Raw genomic sequence first — 27,311 nt, forward strand, 5'->3', positions numbered from 1 at the left:
TATAGCTAAACGGTACGCTGGGCTTTATGTTTGGCAGTGATTTCTCAGCCGTATCGGTGACAAGCCATTCGGGAGCACCATGGCAAAGCAGAACCAGAAGAGTTTTCCCTGAGTGTATACAGATGAAAGTCATGCCTTTTTTATTAATTTGTACGTATATACCTCTAAACAAGGCTGGCGGCAGCCATGGGGTCCTGCGCTTGCTCCGGAACACCGAAACTTCAAAAGGGGCTTCACGAGTCACCCCATTTATAACTTTGTTGTTGTCGGTCTATGCCCGATAAAAATGGACGTCAGGCAGCAGTACACCTACAGTCAGCACTGGAATTTCAACATTTTGAGGCTGCTCATAGTAGGTCCTCCTCTTCGGAGGTATTCCAGGATAGGACTCTCTGATAATGCCCTCTACTTAACGAGGAAATGAGAGCGTCTCCAGTTTTGATGATGATTGAAGTTTCTATGGCGCAAAGCCCGCGAATGGTGTTGATTGAGCGCTAGTCGTCTACGAGTTTGGGCCACGCTTTTTGTATAGCCGGGGGTAAAATTCGTACTGACAAAAGTGGCATGGCTGAGGTGTTCGCTTCTCGGAAAAGGTCACAAAAGGCGATTTTGAGCTTAGGTGCGTGCGATGGGACTAAAGTTACACGCTTGTATACTTCCGCAGGAGTCTAATGTAGGAAATGACGGATCTGAAGAAAGATGGTTGGGATAAAAGTGATATTTTGTGTCCTCTTTAAAGGAGCCATGAAGACAAAATACAAGTTGGGTTTATTAGAAAGACTGCTTAGTCCTGATAACAATGATACCAACATCATCGCAATCTTCGAACAAATAACGGAGATATTGAAGAAAACGTGTGAAGCAGTCGCGACCCCCTTGCCAATTTCCCGCAACTTTTCTATCGCGTCACGGAACCTTGTTTGTGCGATTGGCGGCCGCCTAACTGACCTGTCGCGACGACACATGACTGGACGTCTGTAATGGGCCTCTAGTTCAATTTGACCGCATCACTTGAATGCTAACGTGCATTTAACGCACTGAAAATTATGTTTTATTGTTGGCCCGTATGACGTCATTCTTGCTCATAGCACGTAACTGTGGCGCAAAATATGAATGTTTTTGAATACTTCTTGTTTTTTTTTTCGTTAAAAAAACATCTTTTGTGGCTGTAATGGAGCTGAGTGAGATACTGAATTCTAGTTCTTTCAAATTAAACAAAGTTGTATTTTCTCTTCATGGCTCCTTTAAACAGGGCGAATTGTGTTGCTTCACAGTATCACTGATCTTTGTTCTTTTTGCATGCAGATTTTTCCTCCATGATTCCGCGTTACCTAAAATTTGCCCTGCCTCTAACGCAAATTTACTGGTATTTGCGCGCATTGTATGACTACGATTAGAGCAGAATAGTGTTTCGAACAGGCATTGAACCTCGTCGATTTATCCTAGATTTTTTTATTGTTCCGTATGCATTTGAATATCAACTATTCCAGAAGGGCGTCTGTACTGATTTCATGATAAGCAACGCCTACCATTGACATAACATGTTCCAGAAACGATATAAGGACCTTGGAAGGTTGCCGTGACTCAGATATTACGCTCGCTATCCGTAATAGCACCCCGCTGTCCCATAGATCAACCACCGGGGCTGAAGGAATGGAAGACACAGTGCCCGAAATGACTCATTGTCTTTACAGTTTCGTCGCGGTGACGCTTGCGTAAGCGCACGAACCCAAGAACGGCTTCGGGAGCAACATCTTCACGCAAAGCTCTTTACGTAATCACCGCACTGAACCGGCGTCGCGTTACGCAACGACCAGGACAAGGTCGTACGACCTCACTCCGCATGTCGCCGGCCTTTGTTGTGAGGTTTCACTGCCACGCTCCTGCCGCCCGTGGGTACAACAAAAGCACCTTCTCCGTTGAACGACGGCGCGCTGCTGGAAGAGACGGGAGAGCGGCGCAGTTGTCTCCTAGCGCGTTCCTCGGGGGTGCCGGCAGGAGCAGCTCGTGATTACGAGCCTCTCGCCCCGGCCGACACCCTTTCCTTCTGTGTCGGGCGGCGCATTCCAGGTTAAATGCTCGGCCCCCGCGCTCCAGCGGCAAAGGCGCATTGAGTAACGACTCTAATAAAAGGAAACGACCGCTGCCGACGCGGGATTTATGGAGGAGCGCTAGTTTGAGAGTTGAGAGCGCGCATTCGCCTCGCTGGGGAATTTCTCTTTCGACCGCTTTCCGTCGTACGCCGGGCGAAGAGTGAGTGTCGGAGGAGATGCTGGCGAAGCCACGCGTCCGCGCTGTACGGGCGCAAGAGAAATTTCACCCTGGCTCCGAGAAGGCAGGGAAGGCCGAGCCTCATTTGCAAAAGTGGGAGTCCTGCGTGGCCTTTATGGCGCTCGTGGTGCGACTTTCAAGCTGCCGCCGCCGCGGCTGCTTCGCGTGCTGCGCAGGAGAGCCGCCCTTCTTTTCTCTATCGGGTTACGCGTGTATGCAGCGGGGATCCGTGGCGTACCTTGCCTCCCACTCCGCCTGTATACAGGCGACGCTTCCCCGCGTTCGAAATATATATTGCATCGCTGCCGCATCGGTGCTTTTTATTTATTTTTTACTTCCCTGGCCTCGTGCCTTCTAGTTTTGTGTTTTCGTTCTCTGGAAGTAAACTTTACACTTTTGTAAATGGGCCTAAGCTAGGACATGAAAACCTTTCCTTAAAGGAATCACCCAAAAACTACGGTCTGCTTCTTTGAAGCAACATGCGTAGCAAAGTTGGGGTTACTGCAACTGCGCTGGGCAGTGTTCAGAAACAACGATAGAGTATCTTCGTTGTCAAACATTGTCCTGGGCGAGCTTGTCAGGTTGACTAGTAAACCGTTAATTCCTCCGTGGCTTAGCCTTTATCCCAGCGACTACGAATACCTATCTTGCACACCGTCAGCTTGCTGAGAACTCTAATGCTCTAATGCGACCCTTCGAGTTGTTGCAGCACTGCTCCGCACTCGTATCAAAATTGTCTCGCGAAATCGGGTGGTTGGTTTGTCGTGCCGCTCAGGCATGTTCTGATGGGTGTAGACAAGAGGCGAAAATACGAGCTCAATTGTTAAGGTGATGGCTTCAAAACGGCGAGAAAAAAAAAGGGGGGGGGGGGGGGATTCTCGACTTTTGCATGCTTTCCCGCAATACGGCTGTGTGGTGCGGGAAACATTACAGAAATGACTTTTGGGGAGCTTATGAGGTCTTGAAGGCTTCATCATGTACAAAACGATCCTGCTACTCTTGTATCAAGCCTTAAACAAATAACATCATCATACAGATGAGAAGGCAAGCGTTGCAGGGCGCGGCAGAAAGTTAGATGGGCAGATGAGATCAAGAAGTTTGCGGGGATAAATCGGTCGCAGTTAGCACAGGACCGGGAGAGAGAGAGAGAGTTGCTTTATTAGAAGAGAAACGAAAGTTGACTTATTTCTCCTCGGTAGTATAGTGGCCGGGACAATTGGAAATTAATGGGAGAGGCCTTTGCCCTGTAGTGGGTGTAGATAGGATGATGATGATGATGATGATGATGATGATGATGGCGATGATGTTATTGTTGTCATGGTGATGATGTTATTGGTGTTATTGGAGTCATGCATTGGTGATGATGATGTTATGCAGATGAGGTGATTTATTTCAATATTTTATGCTGTCTTTATTCGCAGTTGTACAACAGTTTGTATTACTTCGGTTGTTACTGTTTGATTTTGTTTTGTACAAACCTGTACTCAGGGTTATTTTTTTGATGTCTCCCCCACAATAAGGCCAACATGGGCGCTGTGGGTATTCTGATAAAAAATAAATACTAATTCCATGGTATTACGAACTGCCTGCACTCACAGAACCCCCTTACGCACATGTGAATGAATGAAACGTATTATGAATGGGGTAGGGCACTTGTTTAGGGTAGTTAGGTAACGGGAAAAGGGGATCACACGCGTCCGGTCAGGCTTCCCCCATGAAGAGCTGTTTGTGCTCGCAGTATTGAGGTAATCGCGTGGCGTTGTTTATTCCTCCAGCGGGGTTACTCTGGTACCCTTGTGTTTGTTCCTCGGAGTTGGAAAGACACGTAATTCTGTTTTGCTGCGTACACAGAGTGCCTCACGTCACATGAACCAAGTGTAGTTGAAAATGACTCAGTGTGGCCAGGACTATCTTGCAATAGCTTTACGTTTTAGTTCGTTTACCTATTGGTTAAGGTAAAGTAATTTGCTTTGTGACTAACGAGCCCAACCGAAAACTTTTGTTTGAAAAGTTATAGAGGTCCAAAAAACACATTAGTACATCGTTTACGCAAAGATTGCTTCGATGTAAAATAATTCAAACATTAAATAACCCGCTAAACTCAAGCAACTGGCTGGTGGGGCTTTCAAATCTTTCAACGCCACACGGTTAGCCACACTGTCGCTCTCGATATCGCCATGCCGCCTTTGTTAGCATTCGGCGCGGATGCATTTTGTATATCTCATTCCAGTGCCATAAATTATATGCCGTTAAGAAATTTTTCGAAGAAATTTTGGTAAACGGTATAATTTTGGACGATTACGAGCAGCCATTCAAAATATGTGCCTCGATTCACTGCTTAATTATTCCACTTTTACTAATTCGTTGGTAGTCTATGTGTGAAAAATGTAAAAAAAAAAAAAAAAAACTCCAGAGTGGGAATCGCCGAGTAGTGCGTAAGTATTCTTTCCAGGGGCTCATCTCCGCACTACGTGCGCTTGCCTTAGAGGGCCTAGAGCCCAGGGCCATTTATGAAGTGCCATTTTAATGCGACAACATAAATGTCTCATTGAGGGAGCGCGTGAGTTTGGGTGAGTGGGTGGGTGGTGTGAGTGAGTGAGTGAGTGAGTGAGTGAGTGAGTGAGTGAGTGAGTGAGTGAGTGAGTGAGTGAGTGAGTGAGTGAGTGAGTGAGTGAGTGAGTGAGTGAGTTGAATTGAGTTGAGTTGAGTTGAGTTGAGTTGAGTTGAGTTGAGTTGAGTTGAGTTGAGTTGAGTTCAGTTGAGTTGAGTGAGTGAGTGATAAATCTTATTCAGCGAATGCCGGGTGCAGATGTTAGGGCATCTTTAGCTCAGGATACCCTGGCTTCGGCTGGCTGTCTTGCCCTCGTCACCAGGTCTTGCTGGATTTCAGGGTCCGTGCTGGGCAGGCAAGCCATCCAGTGCTCTTAGGTGCGATTGGGAGTGAGCTCCAAAGTGTGTTGACCCTCCCGTACGTGATGGTACACGGTGCCGGGAGGACAGAAATTACAGGTTGCGGGGAATTGAAGGTTAGATGTAGTAAAGAAGGTTTCTGTGGGGATATGTATTTGTTTGGAGTTTTGGGGGGGTCGTGGCTTCACCTCTCGATAGTCGTGGTGCGGTGCCGGGCACTTCCTTCGGTTGAGACGGTAGGGGGCTTTCATGTCAGCATACTTGTTCAGCGGGTCGGTCTAAGGAGCAACAGGTGAAGTTGTTCGGTCTTCGGTGATGGACTGGCTGTAGATGCGCGCAGGCAACATGTGCCTCTTCGATACCCTTGAGGGAGTCATCTCCTGGTGCCCAGACAACGTATGCTTCAGGGAGCCTGGGGAATGGCCTTGAGGATGCATATCGCTATATTAGAGATGCATCCGCATAGCTAATTACGGCAGGCAGCATGTGAATCTGTGAGCACTGGTATGGCATCGTCACTTATGAAAAAAAAGCCCGCGTCGTCGTCGTGCCGAGCAGCCGAGAGATGCCTCAACTCCAATTGGTGGCGAACGCGGCAAAAAAGAAACGCTCGCTTTTGTTGCTAGGCGATGACGATGATGATGATGATTAGAGTCCTTCCCTTTGTATCAGGGCGTCGGTTCTCACCAACCGACTTGCCTGTATTATTCTAGTTGTTGGCCCTACCCTTCACTAACCTAATAGGTTATCCCCCCCCCCCCCCCCCCCGGTTTTAAACTCCCATCGCCTCCCCCCTCCCTTCCTGCCCTTGCACAGCTGTTTACCTCGCCCCCCCCCCCCCCTTCTGACTCTATTTCGGTATATTACTCATCCTACGTCCCACTCTCTTCCCTACTTTTCTTCCACCACCACCCCAGCCGCCTCTTTGTTACCTCTATGGCCCTCTATGGCACGCCTAGGCATGCGCAGTGCCACCTGGAGTTGTTCGCGGCGGTGGCGGCCGGCCAGGCTCGCCTGTGAAGCGAAAGGAGGCTTCTTTGCTGCTGCTGCTGTCTTTAAGTTTGCTTGACCCGGTTGTTAGCTCACGATATGGATGTAGCGTGTCACTTGCGAGTTGTGTCACCAGATGTGTCAGTTCGCAAGTTCTCTCGCTAAAACTGTGGTATACCTGATACACCGCAGTCGCAGGCCTGGATAGCTCTCTGAGAAGGTAATACTTGTGGAAAGATTACTCGAAAATATTTTCCCCGTGGGACTATAATACTTTTGCATTATATACTTTTGCATACACAAGCACGGCTGGACGTGGCAATAAAAGGGGGGGGGGGGGAAGGGAAGTAATGTTCGTAGCTGTGATTTATTTCTCTGCTTGCCTATCAGGCTAGCTACTCATGAACGCGGAATCAAATTACTCGTGTGTCAAAATACCCACAACCAGTTAACTAGCATGGGGAAGGAAGGGGACGACATTTGCATTGAGAGAAAAGGGAGCGCTCAAAAGGAGCGGTCGGGGCCGTTCACGTGGCGCACGGATGTGCCTCCACGCGGCCGTAGACGGAGTCGGGTAAACGGTGTCTCTTCACAGTCGATTAGGAGTTGATTTCACGCCAACAGGTGCCAGGCCTTCTTCCGCGTGCCAGAGCGGAGCGCGGGATGCCGCGCGCTATCTCTCCGACTCGCGCACAATGCTGCCGTCGGGCGCCCAGGAAAGCCCGGCTAATAGGCGCGAAGGAGCGGGAGACCCTCAGCGGCCCCGCACAATGGAGCGCGGAACCCTTTCTCCCCGAAACGGAGGGGAGCCCCCCGTGCGCCGACAAGAAGCCGGGGGAAGGGCCCAGACCCGTTGCTCCCCACGGTGGCGCAAGGGGCTAGCGCGCTGGCAAATGCCGCCTGCTTCCTGCCAATGGGGATGGGGTTATAATGTGCTACACGCAGTATTACCCCTCCCGGCCAAGATTGGTTGGCCGGCGCGGAGAACACAAAACTATTACGGGCTCTTCCATCTGACGGGGTGCCTTTCTTGGCGGGGACGGAGAAAGCCCGGTACTGCCAGGCGTGCTCGGCCCAGCCACCGAAGGCAATGAATTTTCCGAAGATCTCTATCGTTTCTCCCGCGTCTGCTACATGCGCCGGGAACGCCCGGGATTGAGACGCAGCTTCCACCGGGCTGCCAGTACCGATCAGCGCTCCGTATGAGGGGGAGAGAACATGCTAACTGCGCCGTCGACTGGAGTCGCTGGATTATTTATTCGTGCGGTTGGCTAAAGCGTCTTTTGCGCGTTATAATTCCTTGACTTGATGAGCTTGGAGGCGACGTTCACTTTTTGACTTTATATGACGTCGCTAGTGAAATGAAATTTGGTGGGTGCCGCGCTTAAGAATGTGAAGTAAGCATTATGGATTAGGCACCTAACAAGCAACAAAGGGAGGTAGAGGACATAAAAAAATGTTAGGCCTAGATAGTCGTAGACCCCAAGAGTAGCAATGGGTGAGGGGATCCGTGAAAATAGGTGGGCTTTGGAAACTCTTGTGGCAGGCGAGATATTTTCTTCAGTAGTCTCTATTATGTACCACTTCTTACACACTTGTTTTCGGCGTTTTCAACTGCATTTCGCTACAAAGTACTAGGTGTCTATTTTTGCACGTGGAATCGCTCTAAAAGCTTCCTAATCGAGGTTCTAATTCAGCCCGACATCAGCCCTCGCTGCCGGGCTATACCAGACTCTTGTAGATTGTGGGCATCGTCTATTTCCTAGTCCTGGACCGTCCGCGGGCAGGACTGCCTTCGGAGTCCGGACTGGAGGTCTCGCTGGAATGCATATAAAAACCGAGCACCAGATCGCGTCGCGGGCAGTCCGCTCACGGTCCGGTACTCGTAAATCGCGGAGCCCTCGATTACTCTCATTTGTTTATGATTCACGCATATTTGGGAGACCAGAATATAAATCACGGGGGAAAATCCGCCATTATCAGTTGCTTCAAGCTAACAGTAGAAAGTTACGTGCGGCCATTTTTAGAGTTTGTATTATCTCGTTATTGGCCTATGTCAACCGTAATAAGGAATGACCTTCAGCAAATTTCGATTCACAATTAAGGTTATTTAAATCATTTCGCAGCACCCCTCTCTCGTCAGCGGAGGTTCTCCATTCGGGACATTAGGCTGCGTTTACTGTTAGTAGTGCTAGCGATGCGAGTGTGCACGCCCGCATCGTGCATACTTTCCTCCACCCGCATCCCGAAAACGATCGCGGCATGGCCCATTTTCACTTCGCAGTGGTACAGCATGGATCTGGAGCAGCTGGACGACGAGTTCCTGCGCTCCCGCTTCGTCCAGTGCGGACTCGACGCGGATACGCGGGCCTTTCTGCAAAGCAGCACGGAAAAATCCAACTGGCTCGGCACCCAGATCCTCCACGCCTTAGCTCGCCTCTTTCTTGGCTGGTTCCTCACGAAGACCACGCTGAACGGGTCAGTTGCCTTTCGTATTCTCGCTAGGGGGGGGGGGGGGGCTGGCGTTGTTAAAACTACGGCGAATTGTAACTATGGCAAAACATCATCATCGTCGTCGTCGTCATCATCATCACCAGCCTATCAACGCCCACTGCAGGGCAAAGGCCTGTCCAATAGATCTCCAATTATCCCGGTCCTGTGCTAACTGCGACCAATTTATACCGGCAAACTTCTTGATCTCATCTACCCATCTAACTTTCCGCCGGCCCCTGCCACGCTTGCCTTCTCTAGGGATCCACCTTGTTACCCTTAATGACCAGCGGTTATCTTGCCTTCGCATCTTAATTTCTACAACACCTACAAACAGTGGAAGCTGCCTGGCACTGCAACATGGGCTCAGGGAATGTTAGTTTCGGGAACGCGAATAGGTTCGATCCCAGCAGAAAACTGATTTTTCTACTGCGTGTACTTCCTGCAAGCACACATTACCCCAACCCTTCGTTTTAAACACCTCGTTCGAAGGGTGTAGGGCAGGCAGTGTACCGCTCCCTGCGGGGTGCTTTTCGATCGTATTTTTGTTTTAATAAAGCAAGAAGAAGATGAGGTCTGGCTAGGAGAATAGAAATGTTATTTAGCAGATTTAGTGCTGTGTAACCTGTCAAGGAGGGGGTTTTATTCCTTTTCGTGGTTGTTGCTGTTGGCCTTAGCAGATAAAAAACAGAGAGGGGGGGGAGGAAGGGGCTGGGAGGTTTAACGCTAACGTGAGTGTGGTTTTAAGTCTCCCTTTACAGGGCCTAGCGGCCAACAGACAGAGGTTCGTTCATCAATTTGGGAGTTGATTTTTTAAAATTGCTTCTGTATTGCATGTTCGAATTAGGGAATAAAGCCCGTCCCAAACCGAGGCGGGTTAGATTGTTTGTTCGCAACAAGAACATGACTCTTTCACTTATTAAAGCCAATTGTGATGCATTCGCAGCACGGCTATTTTTCATTGTACCCAACGGGGATCGACTACATTCGAAATGAGTTTTTGAGATTGTGTGCCCTTGCCTACACGAGGACGGAGTGTGTTCCGCGATTCGAATTCATTCAAGGACGGCCGTAGAATCTTATTCTCAGATGGGGGGTGCGGACCATACCTGGGAACAGCGAGAAAAACATCCAAATCGCTTGCGTGTGTGTGTGGAACGGGGTGGAGTAGAATGAAGGTACGAAATAATAGCGAACACCTTGTATTAAAGATGATTTTTTTTTTTTTTTTTTGCAACCAAGCTGTCAGCCGTTAGCGTGAAGAGGGGCGCCAAATGTCCAGCCAAAGCTCTTCGCTCCTTCCTTCCTTCCCCGCACTGGACGACCGTGAACTCACTGACGGAAAGCACATGTGGGAATTCACTTCCGAATTTACATCCGATTTCGCGCTGTCCTCCACGGTTGGTTCGGCATTGAAAGCAAGACGAGCTCCTACCTTAGAGTGGTAACAATGGAGTACACATAACTTACTTCTATTTCTCAGTTCTTTTTTGTTATCACTAGTATTAATATTTGTGTATGAACCTGCATACTTGCTGCGTTACACCCCAGATTAGAACTCACGCAGCAAAGCATCCTCCTCCCCGGTGGTATATCTCTCCCGCCTACTGAGCCGCACGTCGAGACCGGCGGTAGGGAGGGGGGGGGGGGGGGGGCATGCAAGAAACGGACGACTCCTATTCACTGCATGCGCAGACAGCGGATAGAGACCCTGGCCACAGGTTACCAGCCCCCTACGGGTTTCATTGTCAAGTTCAAGGCTCTCACAAAGGGGCCTCTTTTTCGTTCCTTTTCCGCGTCTTTTCACCGATTTTTGTGCGTGTTGGGCGCTCCGGAGGCGCCGTTGTGGAGCCAACAAAAAGTGTCTCTTTTGAAAGCGTCTGCCTTACCTGCGTGCGCGCCTCGCTTTTTTACTTTGCCCTCTTCCGGCGGGATTTTGCGCTGTTGGTTTTCTCAGCGGCGGCTTCTTTGCATGTCTCGCGCCGGCTGAAAAGCGAGGGAAGGAGGTGTTCGAATGCGCGCTGGCACTGACAACAGGCGGCATCGTCGAAGCAGTAATCGACAAGTGGGACGCAACTGAAGCGCACGGCGCGTGCTTGCGGAGGGGAGCGCAGCACTGACTCGGCCCGTTCCCATCCATTGTGGTCGGCGTCGTGGACAGGCCTCTGGGAATGCGCGTTGTACTGAGTTACCGACAGTCTCAGGTGGTGCCCAGTCTCTCAGCTTCGTTCCCTTTCCAGTTTCTCTCCTTCCGCTTCGTCGGGGTACTCTTGTGCCTTCGTTACGAAACGTTGCGCACTGTGGAAGAACCGTGCGCGTGTATTGATGTGTCGAATAGCAAAGGTGTGTAGGAACAAGATGTATTCTAGGTCCGCGGCAATACTATGGTCGTACTACATATTACAATCCGCGCTGCAGTGTGCATTCCTTGGAGCAGTCTAAAAATACCTCCCCAGTCCGAAGGCACACGTTTGACAAATAACGACGATTTGATTCGAAGGCGTTGATCGCGGCCGTGGTATCGCCCTATAGAATACGCCATGCCCGCATTGCGTAATCTCACAGCACAGACGACATTTTTTTTTTCGTGTCTGCTGGTCTCTTTAGCCTCATCATTCAATTGCGCTTCATGGAAGCAAAATTACGATGTTTTTAAGACTAACTGGTTGGCGTTACTCGAAAAAAAAAATTAGGGACTACGTTTTGTATAAATTCGCTTCGCAGTAGACACTTCGCCCTTTGCGGTGGCATCGGTGCACGGCGAATGCCAATGGCACTACCGCCAGTCAGCCATACGGGCTGAGTGTACCTGTTGTCGCCACAATCAGCGCGAAAAAAAAAAATCGGAGATAGTTTCTGCTACGGTCAGGCTCCTCGCAATCAGCGCGGAAAAAAAAAATCGGAGATAGTTTCTGCTACGGTCAGGCTCCTAGAGGTTGACGGGAGTTCTAGTTTCTTTTCTGTATTGCTTAATCGGCCGTAAGGAGCTAGCTTTTCTTTCGACAAATGTCGCATTGGACAACCAAACTTATTTGTGGCTTTTCTATACTTGTCTGATGCAGAAATGTACGCTTGAGCCGTAGCCATCAATGCCGTTGTCTTCGTCTTATGCTCAAGTGCCCTGCTTCTAAATCTGTCGATCGCTTTCCTGATGCGTCCTGACAACGATTTTCTTCCTTCCGCTGCCCCGTACTCTTGGTTTTCGCCGCAGTGGCCTGGCGCAGAGAGAGGAATGAGAAACCACACAGGCAGGCCGCAGGGAATAACTGCACGGGAGAGGCCGAATCCGGGAGGAGGGAGGCACGAGCAGCGTTTAAATGAACGCAGCCGCAGCGTTCACGCGAGAGAAACCGCTCGCATTGCCACAGTGGGAACCTCAACGGCGACACAGAACATTTTTTTTTTCTGGCGGGTGAGATTTCCTGTCCCCCTCCTTTCCTTCTTATACCCCATATGTACACAGACAGACCAGACGAGGGAGAGAGAGAGAGAGAGAGTGAGAACACGAGCACACGCAGAAAGAAAGCAGGACCAGAAAAAGAGAATAACGCTGGTACCCGAAACGCGGTTCTCACCGCCGCAGAGAGAGCCAAATGGCCAGGCTTGTTTCTGACCCCTCCGATTTGCTCGTCCTTTTTGCTTGCGCCGCGTCCCTTCTTCCCCTCACCGCGATGACCATGATTCATGGCGGCCGAGCCTGGATGTATACACGAGGTGCAGTCGTTTGTCTCGCTTCAACAGGCCCGTCCTTGTGGCCCCGTGTAAAGATGCCTGTCGGGAGCTGCGGCGTAACGTGCCCCTTTGTCGCGGCCCGCTGCTGCTTCGCCCTGCGCCTTGTCGCGCCGCGCTGCTGCAGGCGTGGCCTTTCCCGCTGCGCGATCGCCGCTTGGGCGCTTGGGAAGCGGCGGCTCCACCGCCACCCTCGTCTGCTACACTGTCTCCGCCGAACGTCGGTGCCTCAGGTGGCCAGAATGGAGACGCCGGGGACGCGTAGGGCATAGGTGCGCTCTTCAGTTAGTAAAACCCAAGAATCCCGGATCAGTTCCCTCTTGAGGGCATCAGTGAAAGGCTTGGGAGGTAACTACGACCCCCCCCCCCTCCCCCCAACCCTGCCCCCGCGAGTGGGATTGTCGGATAAAGGCTTACTGTACACCAAGTCCCTGTAAAGTCGGATCTACTGCTACACGCACATGCATTGCTGGGAGGACATTTCTTCAAGGGGCAGTATCAGCAGTCTCATATCAAAGTAGGAAGGCCCGGGGATTTTTTTAAATAGATACCTCTATAAAATCTGCAGCTGATCGAACGGGGAAGATGGTGAATTACTTTAATGGCGCTCTGGACCGATGTCTCCAACTATTTTGGTGACGTTCCCAGACACTTTATCGAACGCCGTTTTATCAAAGCATCGCCTGTTTTATCGAATGCGGCTTTATCGAAACACCTACGTCCGTTTTATCGAAAGTGTGGTTTTGCTGCTTTCAATGATATTTTCAGTTTTTATTCTGTTTTACTGGCCATTGCACTAACCTGATCTGCAGATAGTTATTGTCTAAATAGATACTGTAGATACACAGATAGATACTGCAGATAGATATTGTCTCGGCTGTGTATTACATGCACGAACCTGTCTTTGTGGGCTGACGCGTCTTTCCCGACTTTTCGTTGTTTCCGAGCACCTGTTTGTTTTATGGGTATTTTTTTAATTTTTGTGATCATTGATAGCAACCAAGCGTGCATGTTTCTATTTTTTTAATTACAAAATTTTCCGCTATATTAGCAACCTTAACCCCGTGCGCAATATTTCTTAAGTGTGCATCGATGTATTTAGGTTGGTATTGCCAACGATATACCTTGCGCCACCGTTCACCATCACGTTATCCCGAGTTATGTTCTCCCCCAGCTTTTCTAGTCACGTGGTTCTCGCGCGATTCCTACTCTGACCTAGTGGTCGCTTTATTTGCGTATTGGGAAAATATCCTGCCGAGAACCACTAGTGCTATATGAATGGATTCGGGCGTAGGTGGTGGGGGGGGCGTGAAAGTGAGGCCATGGCCATAGAGTTTCTTACTAGAGAGGAATCTGGCGCTAGTGTCTATGCGGCTCACATGAAGGCCGTCTGTGTCGTCATGGACCGCCATTACATCATACGGCCGCCTTAGTTTCATCATTGGCTTGGATTGAAACGTTTTAGTGAACGCAAATTTAGTGAACGCCACAAAAACGTGAAGAATAGTGTGAATTATGAAAGTGGAAAATAAAACAGGCTGTTTAAATCTACGGAAAGAGGAAGTAAAGCGTATTTTTGCCGGAACGATTGTGCCTGCCCTGCTATTCTGAGGACAACGTGGTAGTTACGAGAAATGTTAACATTGGGGGGGGGGGGGGAGGACTCATTAGGGAATCTTATTTTAATATGTAAGCATACCTGCCGCGGTGGCTCAGTGGCCAAGGCGTTGCGCTGCACTCTAAGAAAAAGGGGTAGAAAAAGGGAGGAAAATGCGGGTTTTCTCCCCCAGCCCGGCGAGTTTCTCCCTTTAGCTCATTACACGTAGCGCCCTCTGTGCGGCCTCTACGAAACACGGACGCGGGGAGAATACGTTCTCCCCTGTCGTCTGCGATCTGTTCTGTGCTGCCGTCGGCGACGACGCCGATAACGAAGCCGTTCTTCGTTGCACAGCGGCTTTCGGCGATCGTGCGTACGCGATTATTCTGTGCACCATCGCCCCTGCAATGTGGAACTTCCTTGTCCGCTCACTGTTTTTTTTTTTTTTATCACCATGTTCTCGCCACGCAAACGCACGGTTCTCCAGCCGTGTGTTTCGCACACATTCTGTGGTAGCCGCTGCATGTGTGCTGGGTGCGACTCGCCAGCGCCCAGTTCAACGTTACCACAGCATTTGTGGACGCTTTGTACTCACTCCCAAGGGTAAAAGTGGGCAGCGATTATACTATACTGCCCCTTTCTTCATCAACAAACACGGACAGCAACATATCGATGCATCAGTGACCAACAACAAAAGTACCCCTGCGGTAGCGTTGCGGCTGGCGTTTCTGAATGGTTGCCAGACCAGTGGTGTGCTCTTCGCTAAAAGAGGGAAAGCAAGGCAACACAAACATACGCGCCATACTATTTCGTTACACGTTTTTTTTTTTTTTTTTCTCTTTTTTTGAGCTATTCTACTACTTACAAAGCCTGAAACTAATAAATGGTTGCAATTGCACGAGTTACATTTGACGAAGCAACAAAACACAGCTGAGTGTCACGCAGTGCTGTGGGTTATTCGAAGCAAACAACAAGCAAGTGTTCCTGTTTGCACGCTCTGCATTTAGTGGTATAAATACTTTGTGGCCGTTTAAGGTGTAGTTGTGCTTTGTGCTTTGCGGACACGTGAAAAGTGTACTATGTGTTGTGCGATGTGTATGTATACGTGTATTATGCTTGCGCTGTTGTCTATTGCATGTATTGTGCGTTGACAATGCCTTCAACGAAGTGTATGTTGCTGTGTTGTGCTATGTTTCTTCCTAATTTTTTCCCGCCAGCCTGCGGCCTCTGTAACGCTGTAACGTTGCTATATATACGTTAGCCATAGAGGAAACGCCTTGATGTAAGCGCCCACTGATAGTGATGCTTAGTAGCTCCTCCTCCTCTTCCGCAACTGTTTTTTTGCGTCATCTATCGGTCATTTTTAAACGTTTACGATTCGAGCTCGCTAGATGGCGAGCAGTGTCATCTCTTTGCCCGGACGGATGCGGTGGATCCGTTTTTTGAGCCGCCTGCACCGCCTTTGCGCTGAGGTGCACGATTGCAGACGATCTGCGCTTTGATGCATCGGTTGTAGCAAGGTAAGGCGACTAATAACAACTAGTCGTTCTCTAACGGCCGCATTGGATGTTTGTGATCTCGTGAGTCGGTGAACGGCAGGATTACAAGCGTTTGGGAAATAAAGGCAGCATTTTGAATGCAATCGTTATGACTTCTGCTCTGTTTACAGCGGCGCGTTCGCGCTAAACGCGTAGACGGAGCGCTTAGCGGGGCGGATGCAAGTCGCGCATATACGATTGGCGTCATGGCTTGCTAACCGCAGTTCTGGTGCGCGGTATGTAATGTTTTGGGTATTTTAGGCGCATTTTAAGCGCACACAACCACAGTACCTACCTATTTGTACTTGCTCGATCCTCAAACCGATCATCTCGCTAGGCCTTTCTCGCATAACAAGCACTGCTCGGGTACCGCCGCCGCTCCTCCATTAGCTCACGAAAGGGGGAAACCTTCCTCCATTCCTAGGGGGAGAAACGCGATCCTCCCTGTTAAAGGGAGAATCTTTCTACCTTTTAGGGAGCAATATAGGATACATTCCTGTTTCACCCCTAAGGGAGAAACTACCACACCTTTTTTTCTTAGATTGTGCTAAGCACGAGGTCGCGGGTTCGATTCCCGGCCGCAACGGCCGCTTTTCTGTTGGAGGTGAAAAGCAAAAACACCAGTGTGTACGAGATTTCGGCGTGCGTTAAAGATCCCCAGGGGGTCAAAATTAATCCGGAGCTCTCCACTACGGCGCGCCTCATCGCCTGCGTTGCGTCGGCGCGTTAAACGCTAAAATCAATCAATTTTATTTTTTTTATCATTATATCAGATAATAAGTTGTTTGGAGAGTTTGTAAAGTTTTTTGACCGTGCCTATGGAAACGTCGCCTTCGTGGTGAACCGGTGCACCGACCGTCAGCTATAGTTGAACAAAACTTGCCGCTGAGCGAGTTCATTGATACTTGAAGAAAAAAGAAAACGTGGCGTTAAACAGTCGTGGACGATGACAAGATAGGACGGATACAGGCGCCCGTATCTACCGTATTCTTGTCTTCGTCGAAGTACGTTTTGTTTGTTTTTTTGGTCAGCTACAAATTTCGCGGCGGCATATTACCCGCTTAGTCATACTTCCTTCGACTGCGGCATTACCAACGTCAGGTACGATCACGCACTGCCTGCTGTTTAACCGAAGAAAGCTACCACAGAACAGGGAGGATTTCGGCTTCCTCGTAGCTCGTAGACGTGATAATATGTGAAGAAAGCAAATCCCAAAAACCGCTTAAGCATCCAATTGTCATGCCAAGCCCAAGCCAAAATCGGGGGTCTTCCCATACACCCCCACGACGACATGGCTTACCAGGCGCAGTTTCCTCTCTATTATACTTAAGAAACTCTATGGCCATGACCACTGATTGTGTTCTGCAGCCTCCTTCCCGTTACCTCGAACATTCCAGTCAAATACTGTGTGGCCAAAGCTAGCCTTTTAGCAGAAGTCTTTATTCAGACGGCGCTATTGTGCAGTACATCTGGAACCATCTTAGTTCGCTCCTCCAACACATACTGAAATGGTAGAATAAGAGGAACCAAAAGCAAGTTTGAGGAAACGTCGTATATTCAAAGTTTTTGTATTACATTAGTAGCCACTATGTTAGCAACCCTAACCCCGTGCGCAATACCCCTTAGTTGCCAAATATACACCTTGTGCTAACGTTCATCATCGCGGGATCCGTAGTCTTGTCCTCCCCCAATATTCATAGTCGTGTGGTCTGCACGCTATTCATACTGTGACCATGGGGTTGCATTTTAAATGCGAATGCATTTCTTAGTCGGGGGTTGTCGTGCTCCGTCGGCGTGCGCCTGCATTCCTCCAGCGCGAGCGCACGTGAGCGCGCGCCTCGTAGTTCTACCTTGGTCGTCGTCGTCGTCGTCTCGGCGCGGCGGACCCGCGCCGCTACAGTCGGGGTTTGTCGTGCTCTGTCGGCGTGCGCCCGCAGGTGTTATCTCTCCGCGCTCCTCCTCGCCCCTAGCAACAGCTGTGGCGCGCCTAGCAACCGGAGCAGGTGGTAGCTCGGGCGGGAGTAGCGGAGGGCAAGGGGAGAGGAGGAGCACGCTCGGGCGTGTGAGGGCGCTCGCATCGCGGAGCTCGGGCGGAGTAGCGGAGAGTTAGTAAAGAGGAGGAGCGCGCTCGGACGTGTGAGGGCGCTCGCATCGCGGAGCTCGGCGGGAGAGAGAGCTCGCGCGCGGGGCGGGCGTGTTCGCGGGTCTCTCTCTCCTCTCCGCGTTCCCTCTCTCCGCTCGCTGCGCTCGGAAAATGTATATAAATGCAGTGGAGCGCACGCCTCTCTCCGTTACTGCTTGCCGCAGCGCACTCATCGGTGCACCCAATGCATTCGCATTTCCGCACGATCCCCTTCGGGGAGGGTTGCATTTTTTGCTTCTGGCAGAAATATCGCGCCAAGAACTTTGAAAAGATTAGTGCTATATTAATGGAGAGCGGGGGTGGGGTGTCGGCTGTGAAAGTGAGGCCCCGAAAAAGTTGGGAGGCCACAAGCACTTATTGTTTGCCGTAGTTGCCGTCCCCCCTGTCCCGAAGTGCCCGAGACGAATACTGTGTTACGAAAGCTAGTTCTTTGGAAGTCCTCTTTATTCAGCCGGCGCTATTGTGCGGTACATCTGGAACCATCTTAGTTCGCTCTTCCAGCACCAAGAACGCCTTGAAATGGTTAAGTGGAATAAAAAATAATTTGGAGGGAACAAGATCACAAGAACAGGAGTGGGCTATAGCTATATTTAACTTTGTATTTAGCCTTTAAAATGGTCTCTGAAAGTTTAGTTCTGACTAGGCGTATGGCTGCGACAGCAGCATAAATAGAGATATCACTGGAAGAAGAAAAAAACAGGTGGCCTGAGAAAAAAAACTGGAAGCTTATGGGCTGAAAACCCGTGACATGCCGAGGGCAAAGAGGGAAAGGTAGGTGAAGACGAACCAACCGGCAATATGGGGACTAACTTTGGAACTCACTAGAAATAATCACCGTGCCGATTAAGACCTAGAATTGAATTGCAGAAATCGGAGGAGACTTTTACTGGCTGTCCAGTTAAATTTTTTACATTGGGCGGACAAGCTTTGATTTGATTGACTTGGACGTTTAAGCGCGCCGGAGATACACATAGGCTATGAGGCGCGCCGTAGCTAGGGCTCCGGATTAATTTTGGCCACCTGGGGATCGTTGACGTGCGCCGAAATGTCGACACACGGGGGTTTTCGCTTTTCGCCTTCGTCTGAAAAGCGACCACCGCGACCAGGATCGAACCCGCGACGTAGGGCTCAGAAGCACAGCGTAGAGCTACTGACAGTACCTTAGCCACTGCGTCACTACGGCGGGTACGCATGAGCGCCAAGAAGTGCCTGATTACGTGAACAGACGCGGCAAAACGATTATTTATGTGCCGACACAAAAGCGGAGTATGAAAAACTAAGAAGCAGATCATGGCATTCTAACCTAGCCATATGTTAAAATGTCGTGGTAGGCTGCGAATCAGAACTAGAGGGAGACGGAGATTTCGTTATAGCAGTTCCACCCGCGCAATGACCAGAGCAAAAAAAAAAAATTGTGTAGGGGAACTTCGCGCATCGCAAAAACGTAAAACCCACGCAGGAAACAAAAGGCGGCTACAATGAATACTACAAATTTTGGAAAATAATAAATACCGGTTGTGGAAACAAGCTTTTTAATTACATAGCTTAGATGAAACTAAAAAAATTTACTGCAAATTTCCTAAATAAAAAGATTGAGAAAACATTTTCGATAAAATGGCGTTCGATAAAAAGGCGTTCGATAAAACGGCTTCCATGAAACGGATTTCGATAAAACGGCGTTCGACAAACAGTCCGGGCCCCATGCGAATATGGAAATATGAACCATAACACGTAAAATGAAAAAAATATATATATAGATAGTTGAGATAAAATAATGGCCCACCAGAGGCATATTTGGAAAGACATTTTCTTTCAATCTTTGTTACTTAATAAACCCACGCGCCAATTTCTCTTATACGGAAAGCGCGCTATTTGTGTGTTTTAATTCATTTTTTTTTTCGTGTTCGTGTTTCATTTGTCCATGGCTGTACATGTGGGCGAAGCACATATTTCTATTAACGGAGCACATATTAGAAATCCCCCTTCCCTAACGATTTCCAAGCGCTCTTGACGATTTTCTAAAGCTGCTTGCAACCTGTGTTTTAATGCAGGCGTTATGAAACAAATTGAACCATGTTTTCTGGCTAAGGAGTCAGTGTGATGGTGGTGAGTACGCTTCTATAGTTGAAATCCTGGGAAACCGCTGGAATTCGTGTTGTAATGTGCGTCTTCTAGAATAAATGTACCACATTTTCCCGCAAAAGTGATTTCGTACCAAGCTTCATCGTACCTATTACCATGAGTAATTAGCAAGGGGCGTTAAAAAAAGGAATCAATCGCCGTCCTTGTCGCCGTTGACCCCCGGCCGCTTGTATATCGTTGTGAAGCAAGCTGCTGTGGAAATTTCCGGAAAAGATCACATCATGCTTGGTGGAGTGGACATGCCTGAACAAGTTTCATTATAAAAGATAACGTAGAAGTATCTTTAATCGCAATTTCAAAATTATTGCAATTCTGTATTTTTTACCCGCTCGGTCGCCCGGTATACATCTCTCCAAAGCGGTAGACGCCACAAACTGCGCACGACGTCTGCCTTCGCCTCCCAGTCTCATGTATCGCAACTCCAATCGTTACGGGAAAAGGGGACGTCGTGCGACCTGAGTGTAACTACAACCCACACGTGATGCAGTAATGCAGAACTACAGTAATGCACGAGGACGCTTGTTTGATTCCCGGCCGCGGCGACCGCTTTTCTGGTGGAGGCGAAAAGAAAAAACGTCCGTGTGTTCGAGATTTCGGCGCCCGTTAAAGATCCCCAGGTGTTAATCCGGAGCCCTCCACTACGGTACGCCTTATCGCCTGCGTTGCATCGGCGCGTTAAAACCATACAATCAATCAATCAATCAATCAATCAATCAATCAATCAATCAATCAATCAATCAATCAATCAATCAATCAATCAATCAATCAATCAATTGATTAATTAATCTACTGCAGTAAACCCTCGGCATAATGAAGCTCTCGGGACAGAAAACCGGCATCGTTGTAAGCGATATTTCATTATAAACGAGTATTATTTACTTTCAATGCTCTGCTGTGGTGACGGTGAAATGCTTCGAACAAAACGACATTTAGAATAAAGCGGCTTCATTGGAACGAGGGCATAAATAATTTGTCACAGTATGCACATCTCATCCACGCACGTCATATACTTGTCTAACTGTATTTGTAACATCGTTTCCTTGTTGTTTCGTTTAGGCAGTATTGTCACGGAGAGAAGGGCGTGCAGCACGGGTGTATTTAGAAGGCGTATTTACCGAACGGAAAGCATCGCGCAGACCATGAACGCAAGGCCTTCGTCTAGCTCCTTTTCCATCTCCGCCTCATGATGTGTGAGTGTGCCCAGCGTCATCTTATTTCGGCTGTGATTTAGTGCGTGCCCACAAGCAGGCTAGGTCTTCGCGTCCAATATCCTTTCCCTGTGGAACAGTGCTGCCGAACTTTCAGAACGCTCGCCAAAACGCGGGAAACATTTTGGAACAAATGTTAAGCACCTTGCTAGTAATTGTACTGAGCAAAATTTAGCACGTAAGGAATGCTTTACTGGTGTGAAGAATTAGTATGGGCTGGGGTGTGCATTCGTTCGACAAGCACTCTCAAGTAATGAGCAGTAGTTGCCTCGGTTACCAACGAGATTGTGACCACGCCAAAAGAGCGATGGGGCCGGGCCAGCTGCCGCTCAGGGCTGGCCATGGACGTGCTGGCAACCGTGAGCGGGGCACCTCGGTTCGGGTGCAGGGCACGAGAGCGCTGAAAATTCTCGCATCCTGTCTCTCCCTTGTCCACGCGACAGTACACACCAATGCCTATACTTCGGATGGTGACTTGTGGAGCATCGACTTGGGCCTTGCGAAACACCTTGGAATAAGCGCCGAGGGAACACACTCGGTTGGAAGACATCCTTCCTGAACTGGCTCGAGAGACAGTTACTTATTCGCCTTTGAGGTTGATGTGAGGGCGATTCCGAGGAGAGGCTGAGGGTTACGCTCTAAGAAGTCGCCGCAGGTGGGCTTGACTGCAGCGCTCCAGACCGAGCGTCCCTGCACACGAATCGATATTAGTTGCGTGCCGGGGCTCTTCATTCGCTCAATTCACAGATTGGTCACGCTGATTCGTCCGTCTGCAGCGTTGCGGTCAAGCTCTCCTCTGCCGATTTCTGTAGAGGGCAGATTAGGCTGAGGTGAGGTCTGTGGTACTCAACCGGCCTTTCTGGGAGCTTGCCTAATGAATCTCAATCGCACTGATGCAGTGTGGTCGAGGTGACGTCGAAAACACTGGTGCTAGTTCGAGGTGATGTTCGCTCATCTACACTTTTGTATACTTAAAGGGGCACTGAAGTAAATTTGTCCAAGTCTCATCGTGCACTTTAACCCACGCAATAAATTATTTTGCTGTTAAGCGAAAGTCTAGGGTCCTAGTTTTTCTGTAGTGTCATGCTATCTCTGCCTTCCAAGTTTTGATTTATATTCATTTCATTGTTAATCTAATTTTTTTCTTAAAGCACACGTGATGCAGGTTAAGCATGCTAGCAACCCGCTAAATTTAGCCCTGCGGAGGGGAAAGAGGTATGAACGTCCCTATGGAGCAGTCAGCCTTGACGTCTTCGCCTGATTGTCATCATGGCTGGCGTGGACAAATCGGCGGCAACGATCGCGCGAAGGAAACGGAACTTTCGGGCGCCATTTTCTCGTTACGAAGATGAGTGTAAAGCCCGTTCTACGTGGTGCGAATTTGCCTGCGAGTTCGCTGCTGCGACGCCTCTCGTGTGGCAAAACGATCTATTTTCGTTGCTGTGGTAAGTTGTGAAATGTCAAGCGGCGTTCACAGGGGAAGTTCAGCCGTTATTTACATTTGGCAGTTGGCTGCAGCAACGAAAAATTATCATTTTGCCATACGAGCGTCGCTCTAGCAACGAATATTGGAACCATCTAGAACGGAATTAAGTCGGCCGAGGAAAACTAGGAACCCAGTCTACGCATTCTACAGTTTGATCGGGTCAGTAAATTAGAAAATGTTTAGTATTCATTTAAGCGCCCTTGTAAAGCGGCCATGTAGACAAAGCAAAAGTTTGGTTCATTAAAAGACTGCTTTGTCCCGATAACAATCATACCAATGTTATCGCAACTTTCAAACAAACTGTGATACTAAGGAAAACAGATGAAGCAGTGACGACTCGCCAGCCACTTTCCGGTGGTTTTAAAGCACAGCTTTACTACTTTCGTCCAGCGGTTTCGCGGGGGATGTGCAAGTTAACCTTTTGACCAGAGACACACCCCCGGCGACACACCCTTCGAAGCGCATCGCGTGATTCGCCAGCCCGCTGTCGGCGCTGCGCACAAGGCCCCGCTTATCGGCTGCCGACCAAACCCGCAGCCTCCCACGCATGCGCCGCTGTGTCGTCTCTGGCTACGTGACTCGTCTCGCGCCCGGCGAAGGGGAACGGTGCGTTCGCCGTGAATGAACGCCGCGTTCACCGCCACGCCGCTGAACCTCCCTGTGTGAGCGTTGCACGGGACCGAACGGCTTTGAGTCATGGTCGGCAACACAGCTACATCAAAGGTTAACCGAGCGAAACCGACACTCAACCAGACTAAGCCAAGCTTTTGCTTTGCATATCCAAGTTTAGCTGAGCTAAGCGGCAGCCTTTTTTTTTATGACGTTTCAGAATTTTGTTTGGGAGATTGGCGGCCACCGACCTAAGCCACCAACAGAAAACATGACCGTGGGAGATTGTAGCGGGACCTCTAGTTCTGTTTGATCGTATCACTTGGATGCTTACGCGCAGTTAACACACTGATAAGTTGTAACTATACGCTTTCAATGCTGGCCCATATTATGTCACTCGGGCCCAATTACGTCACTGTAGCGCGAAATTTGAAAGTATGTGAACATTTCTTTCTTTTTATTGCTTGAAAAAACGTGAGTGAGTTACCAAAGGCTAGTTCTTTCGAACTGAACAAAGTGGTATTTTTGGTTCACTTCCCTTTTTTAAGGCGCAGCTTGTGCACGGGCTTTCCCCACTTGTGAAACGTGAGAGCAGCTGTGCCCTGCTATTGTACTATTGCACTCGGCGTATTTGTGTTGTGTTTTTCTTTGAGTACAAGCGCCATTGAGGCTGAAAAAGAAGATTGTCGCCCCGGTCCATCAAAATCTCGACAAAACTGCGGGTTTGTGCCAGAGACACGTGGCATATAGAAACGTCCTCCACAAAGGCGCCTGTCGACGCCGCTGAGACCTTCACTTTTATTTGCTTATAATAGTGCAGGCGTTGCTCGATAGGCTAGAAAGCGATACCGTGCAAGTTACCAATTAAGCCCAATTACGAAGTCGGCATGATCTAACAGGGTACACTGATGGTCATTAGGTTACATTTGATCTGAATAAAAAGTGTTGTAAGCACATCACTTCAAAACACTTCGAAGGCGTCCTTGTTATCCTTATTCGCATCATCTTTGTCCTCTGTTGTGAACAAAGTGCACCACACCCACGATACTCAGCTTTTCGTTGTCATTGCTGCGCGAGAGACGGCGCTTGGCGGTGTTTTTCTTTCTGCCTTGCTCCCGTATATCTGAGAGCAAACTGGCTTTTCTGCTAGCCCGTTAAAAAGTCGTCCGAGCCATCAGCTTCCTTTCCCTCTCTGCCTCCCTCATCTCTCGCTACCGTCCGTCGTTATTTCATTTTTCCTGACGGGGAGATGGAGTAGGCATGTCTTTCCGCTACCTAGTGGCCAGCGCTGGCTCTTTCCTCTTCCTTTTTTCTCTCGCGCCATTGTTCGTGCCTGGCGTTGCATTAACGTCAGGGCGAAAAGGCAGGCCGCGTGGCCGGCAATATAAATACATGCGCGCATGCAGCACCCGTCCTGCAAAAATTCAGAAAAGAAGAGCAAACACACACAAAAAAAGGTAGACGTAGTCTTCTTTTTTGGCGCTGCCTTGACATCTTTTTTTTCTTCGTAATGGCCAGCAGTCTCGCTTTTTTTTCTTTGTCATCTCGTCGTCCGGCTCCCTCCTCCCACGCGTTAGACGCTTTTTCTCTTTTGCCCGTCCGGTGATGCTGCTGCTGCTGCTGCTCAGACTGGAGAACAATATCGATTTTTTTTTTCCTCCGCGAGCGCAAGGGAGGAGGCCTCAGTCACCCTCCCGCCGTCCAGCGGGGCCGTTCGGTGGCAACTTGGTGGCAGACAGCACAGCGGAGGGAGAAGAATGACTGTGTGCGCCGCGCGCCGTCGCAGCCGCTGTTTGGCGCGCTTTAAAGCGCCGCCATCTTGACTTCGGCCACCGCTGACGGCGGCCCGCGTGGGTCTGCCACCTTCTGCAGGGGGCGCCACTCAGTGGGCGACCTCCGCTCGGCGTCCACCTCGTGCAAGTGAACGCCGAGCTTTCTAGCCTCGCCGTGGCACGCCGGTGTCAAATGTGTGATCAGTTATCACCCCTCCTCTTCGCACATTTGCTAATACCCATCACAGCCGTCACCGACGCGTCTGTGCTCGTGCACATTTGGCCGTTGACGGGTTTTGGTAAAGTAGCCGTTGCCTGTAGAGTCGCGGAGGGAGATATCAGTCTAGACGAGAGTGTGCTCGTAATGACCAGAGCCACGCAGGCAAAGTAGGAAGTCTCCGACTGTTTCATCGCAGTGGCCCTGGTAACATGCTTTACCCTCCTCTCACCGGATGAAATCACGAAACATCACTGAAGTGAGATGGGGCTTCCAAATCAATCTACGAGAAAAACTGGTGAGATGCAGACGCAGTCTTCGCATGAAGGAGATGTTGATAACCGCAGCCGTGGCGTAGTGGCTAATCAGTTGTGCCGCTGCGCACGGCCTTGCAGGTTGGATTCCCGATCGAGGAAGCGGTTCTTACGGAGGTGAAATGTAACTCCCCTTTGTATGATATTTGGGGGCATGGTGAAAACCCGTAGGTGGTCCATATAAACCTCTCCTTCACCGTACGGCGCGTTTCACAGTCCAGGTGTAACTTCGGTGGGTCAAAGCCCAATTTAAACACATTTTTAGGAGAGGGAAACTGTTGGTAAAGCAGACTCGTCCGCAGTGACCTAACACACTGGCTCGAACCGCATAGGTCACTGACTATGCACGTGCGCGCCGTTTACTGCCAACTCGAAACGCGGTGACATTCGAATGGTTGCAGTTGCTTTTGTCACGCTATTTCGAGCTCTTGAGACACGAGCAAACCGCCACTTCGTGCAAGCTCGAACGCATGAACGCATGGCCATAATTTCAGGTAAGACGCCACCATAGATTTGAATACTAATGATTTAAAAGACATCGGACCTGCTGCAGGTTTTACACACGCTTTACAATGTCATGGCTTTCACAATGTTATTACGTCTCCAACTCTAATTACTACATTGATGTCATTGTTACTTGATTTGTTATTACTAATTCAACCTTCTACTGAGCTGCAGCATTGGTCACATTAGACACCTGTGTGAGCATTCATGTGCCATTTTTGTATTTATGGAAGCAGACATGATTCCTCAAATCAAAGAAAATGCGGAGATAACAATCCATGTAATATCGCCTCACAGGTTAGAAATCTGCACTATTTTGGATTAACTCATCTATACTCTTGACGACGCACAGGCTTCATACGACCATTTTTGAGAAATTTTTAACGATGTTATTTAGAGCCTTTCCTTGGTTAAACATTTCTCCCCCCCCCCCCCCCCCTTCCCACCTAAAAACGTTGTGTAGATCATGGATTACGAAAGAGTTGCCAAAACGAATTCACGCAAAAAGCAATGGTATATCAGACTTTCAGTCATTCTCGGGATGAACCGAATAAACTGACTGAATTTGAGACATATCGTTCGCCATAAGACATTCCGGATTTTGAACTACGTGTCCCTGCCAGCTAGTCAGTAACCGGCATGCCTCCACCCGTGACGTGGCTCCATAAAGTTGCGCAAGAGGCTACATCGTAAAGTCACTGCAAGGACGCTGCAACGTCAATGGATCGAAAAAGTTTCCGTTGTGGGCAAGTGCATGCATATATTTAATGGCAGACTGAAAAAACCGCCGGAAGTGACGTCATTGTTGGTGACCCAACAGGAAGGAGTCAGTGCAGCGCAGTGAAGCAGGAAGTAGTAGGGATGGAACAGTGCATCCTGTAGCCGAAAAGAGGCGGAAACGAACACCGAATGCACGGATGCACCATGGGGGAAGGGCTTTGGGCACGATGGGCCATGGTTGCGTATGACAGAATGATGCAGCTTTTTGACGTACGCGAAGCGACGCTGAAATAATTTTGAAACGACGCTGAAATGAAACGTCGCCATCAACAAGTAGGCACGCGTCGGCCGTGCACTCGCATTGCATAAGCATTTAATAAGCGGGTGTTATTTGACAGCTTGCTGTATAATTATAATAGGCTTGGTACATATGTCGCTCATTTTTTTGTGCACTCGACCTGTCTAGCTGATAATTCGCTAAGCCTTTGTTGTCCTGACAAGCGTTCTATCCCGCGTTCATATCGACGAAAGGTGTACATACAACGTAAACGAGGGGCACCACCTCAACCAAGAAGGGTGAGCTGAGATTGCGATTCCGTTAAGGCATATATGACCACATTATTATCACCCACTGCTGTTTACTTCTGTATTGGCCTCGAGGACATACCGTG

At 49.3% G+C, this 27,311-nt stretch overlaps 1 protein-coding gene and 1 long non-coding RNA gene across 4 annotated transcripts in view; one reads left to right on the forward strand and one right to left on the reverse strand.

Annotated features, from left to right (window-relative positions):
* Positions 1-27,311, reverse strand: part of LOC144155706 (uncharacterized) — a 435,813-nt gene that overhangs the window by 258,924 nt on the left and 149,578 nt on the right. The window lies entirely within an intron of this gene.
* The window catches only part of LOC144155705 (protein-L-histidine N-pros-methyltransferase), a 229,924-nt gene that overhangs the window by 39,436 nt on the left and 163,177 nt on the right, over positions 1-27,311 (forward strand). For all 3 annotated transcript variants that reach the window (XM_077687317.1, XM_077687316.1, XM_077687315.1), the window contains one exon: positions 8,456-8,649. In XM_077687317.1, the coding sequence (XP_077543443.1) occupies positions 8,456-8,649 (194 nt within the window). The remainder of the gene's footprint in view (positions 1-8,455; positions 8,650-27,311) is intronic.

Source organism: Haemaphysalis longicornis, unplaced genomic scaffold (assembly GCF_048455015.1).
Source record: "Haemaphysalis longicornis isolate Haplotype H1 unplaced genomic scaffold, Haemaphysalis longicornis Haplotype H1 scaffold_1, whole genome shotgun sequence".
NCBI lineage: Eukaryota > Metazoa > Arthropoda > Arachnida > Ixodida > Ixodidae > Haemaphysalis > Haemaphysalis longicornis.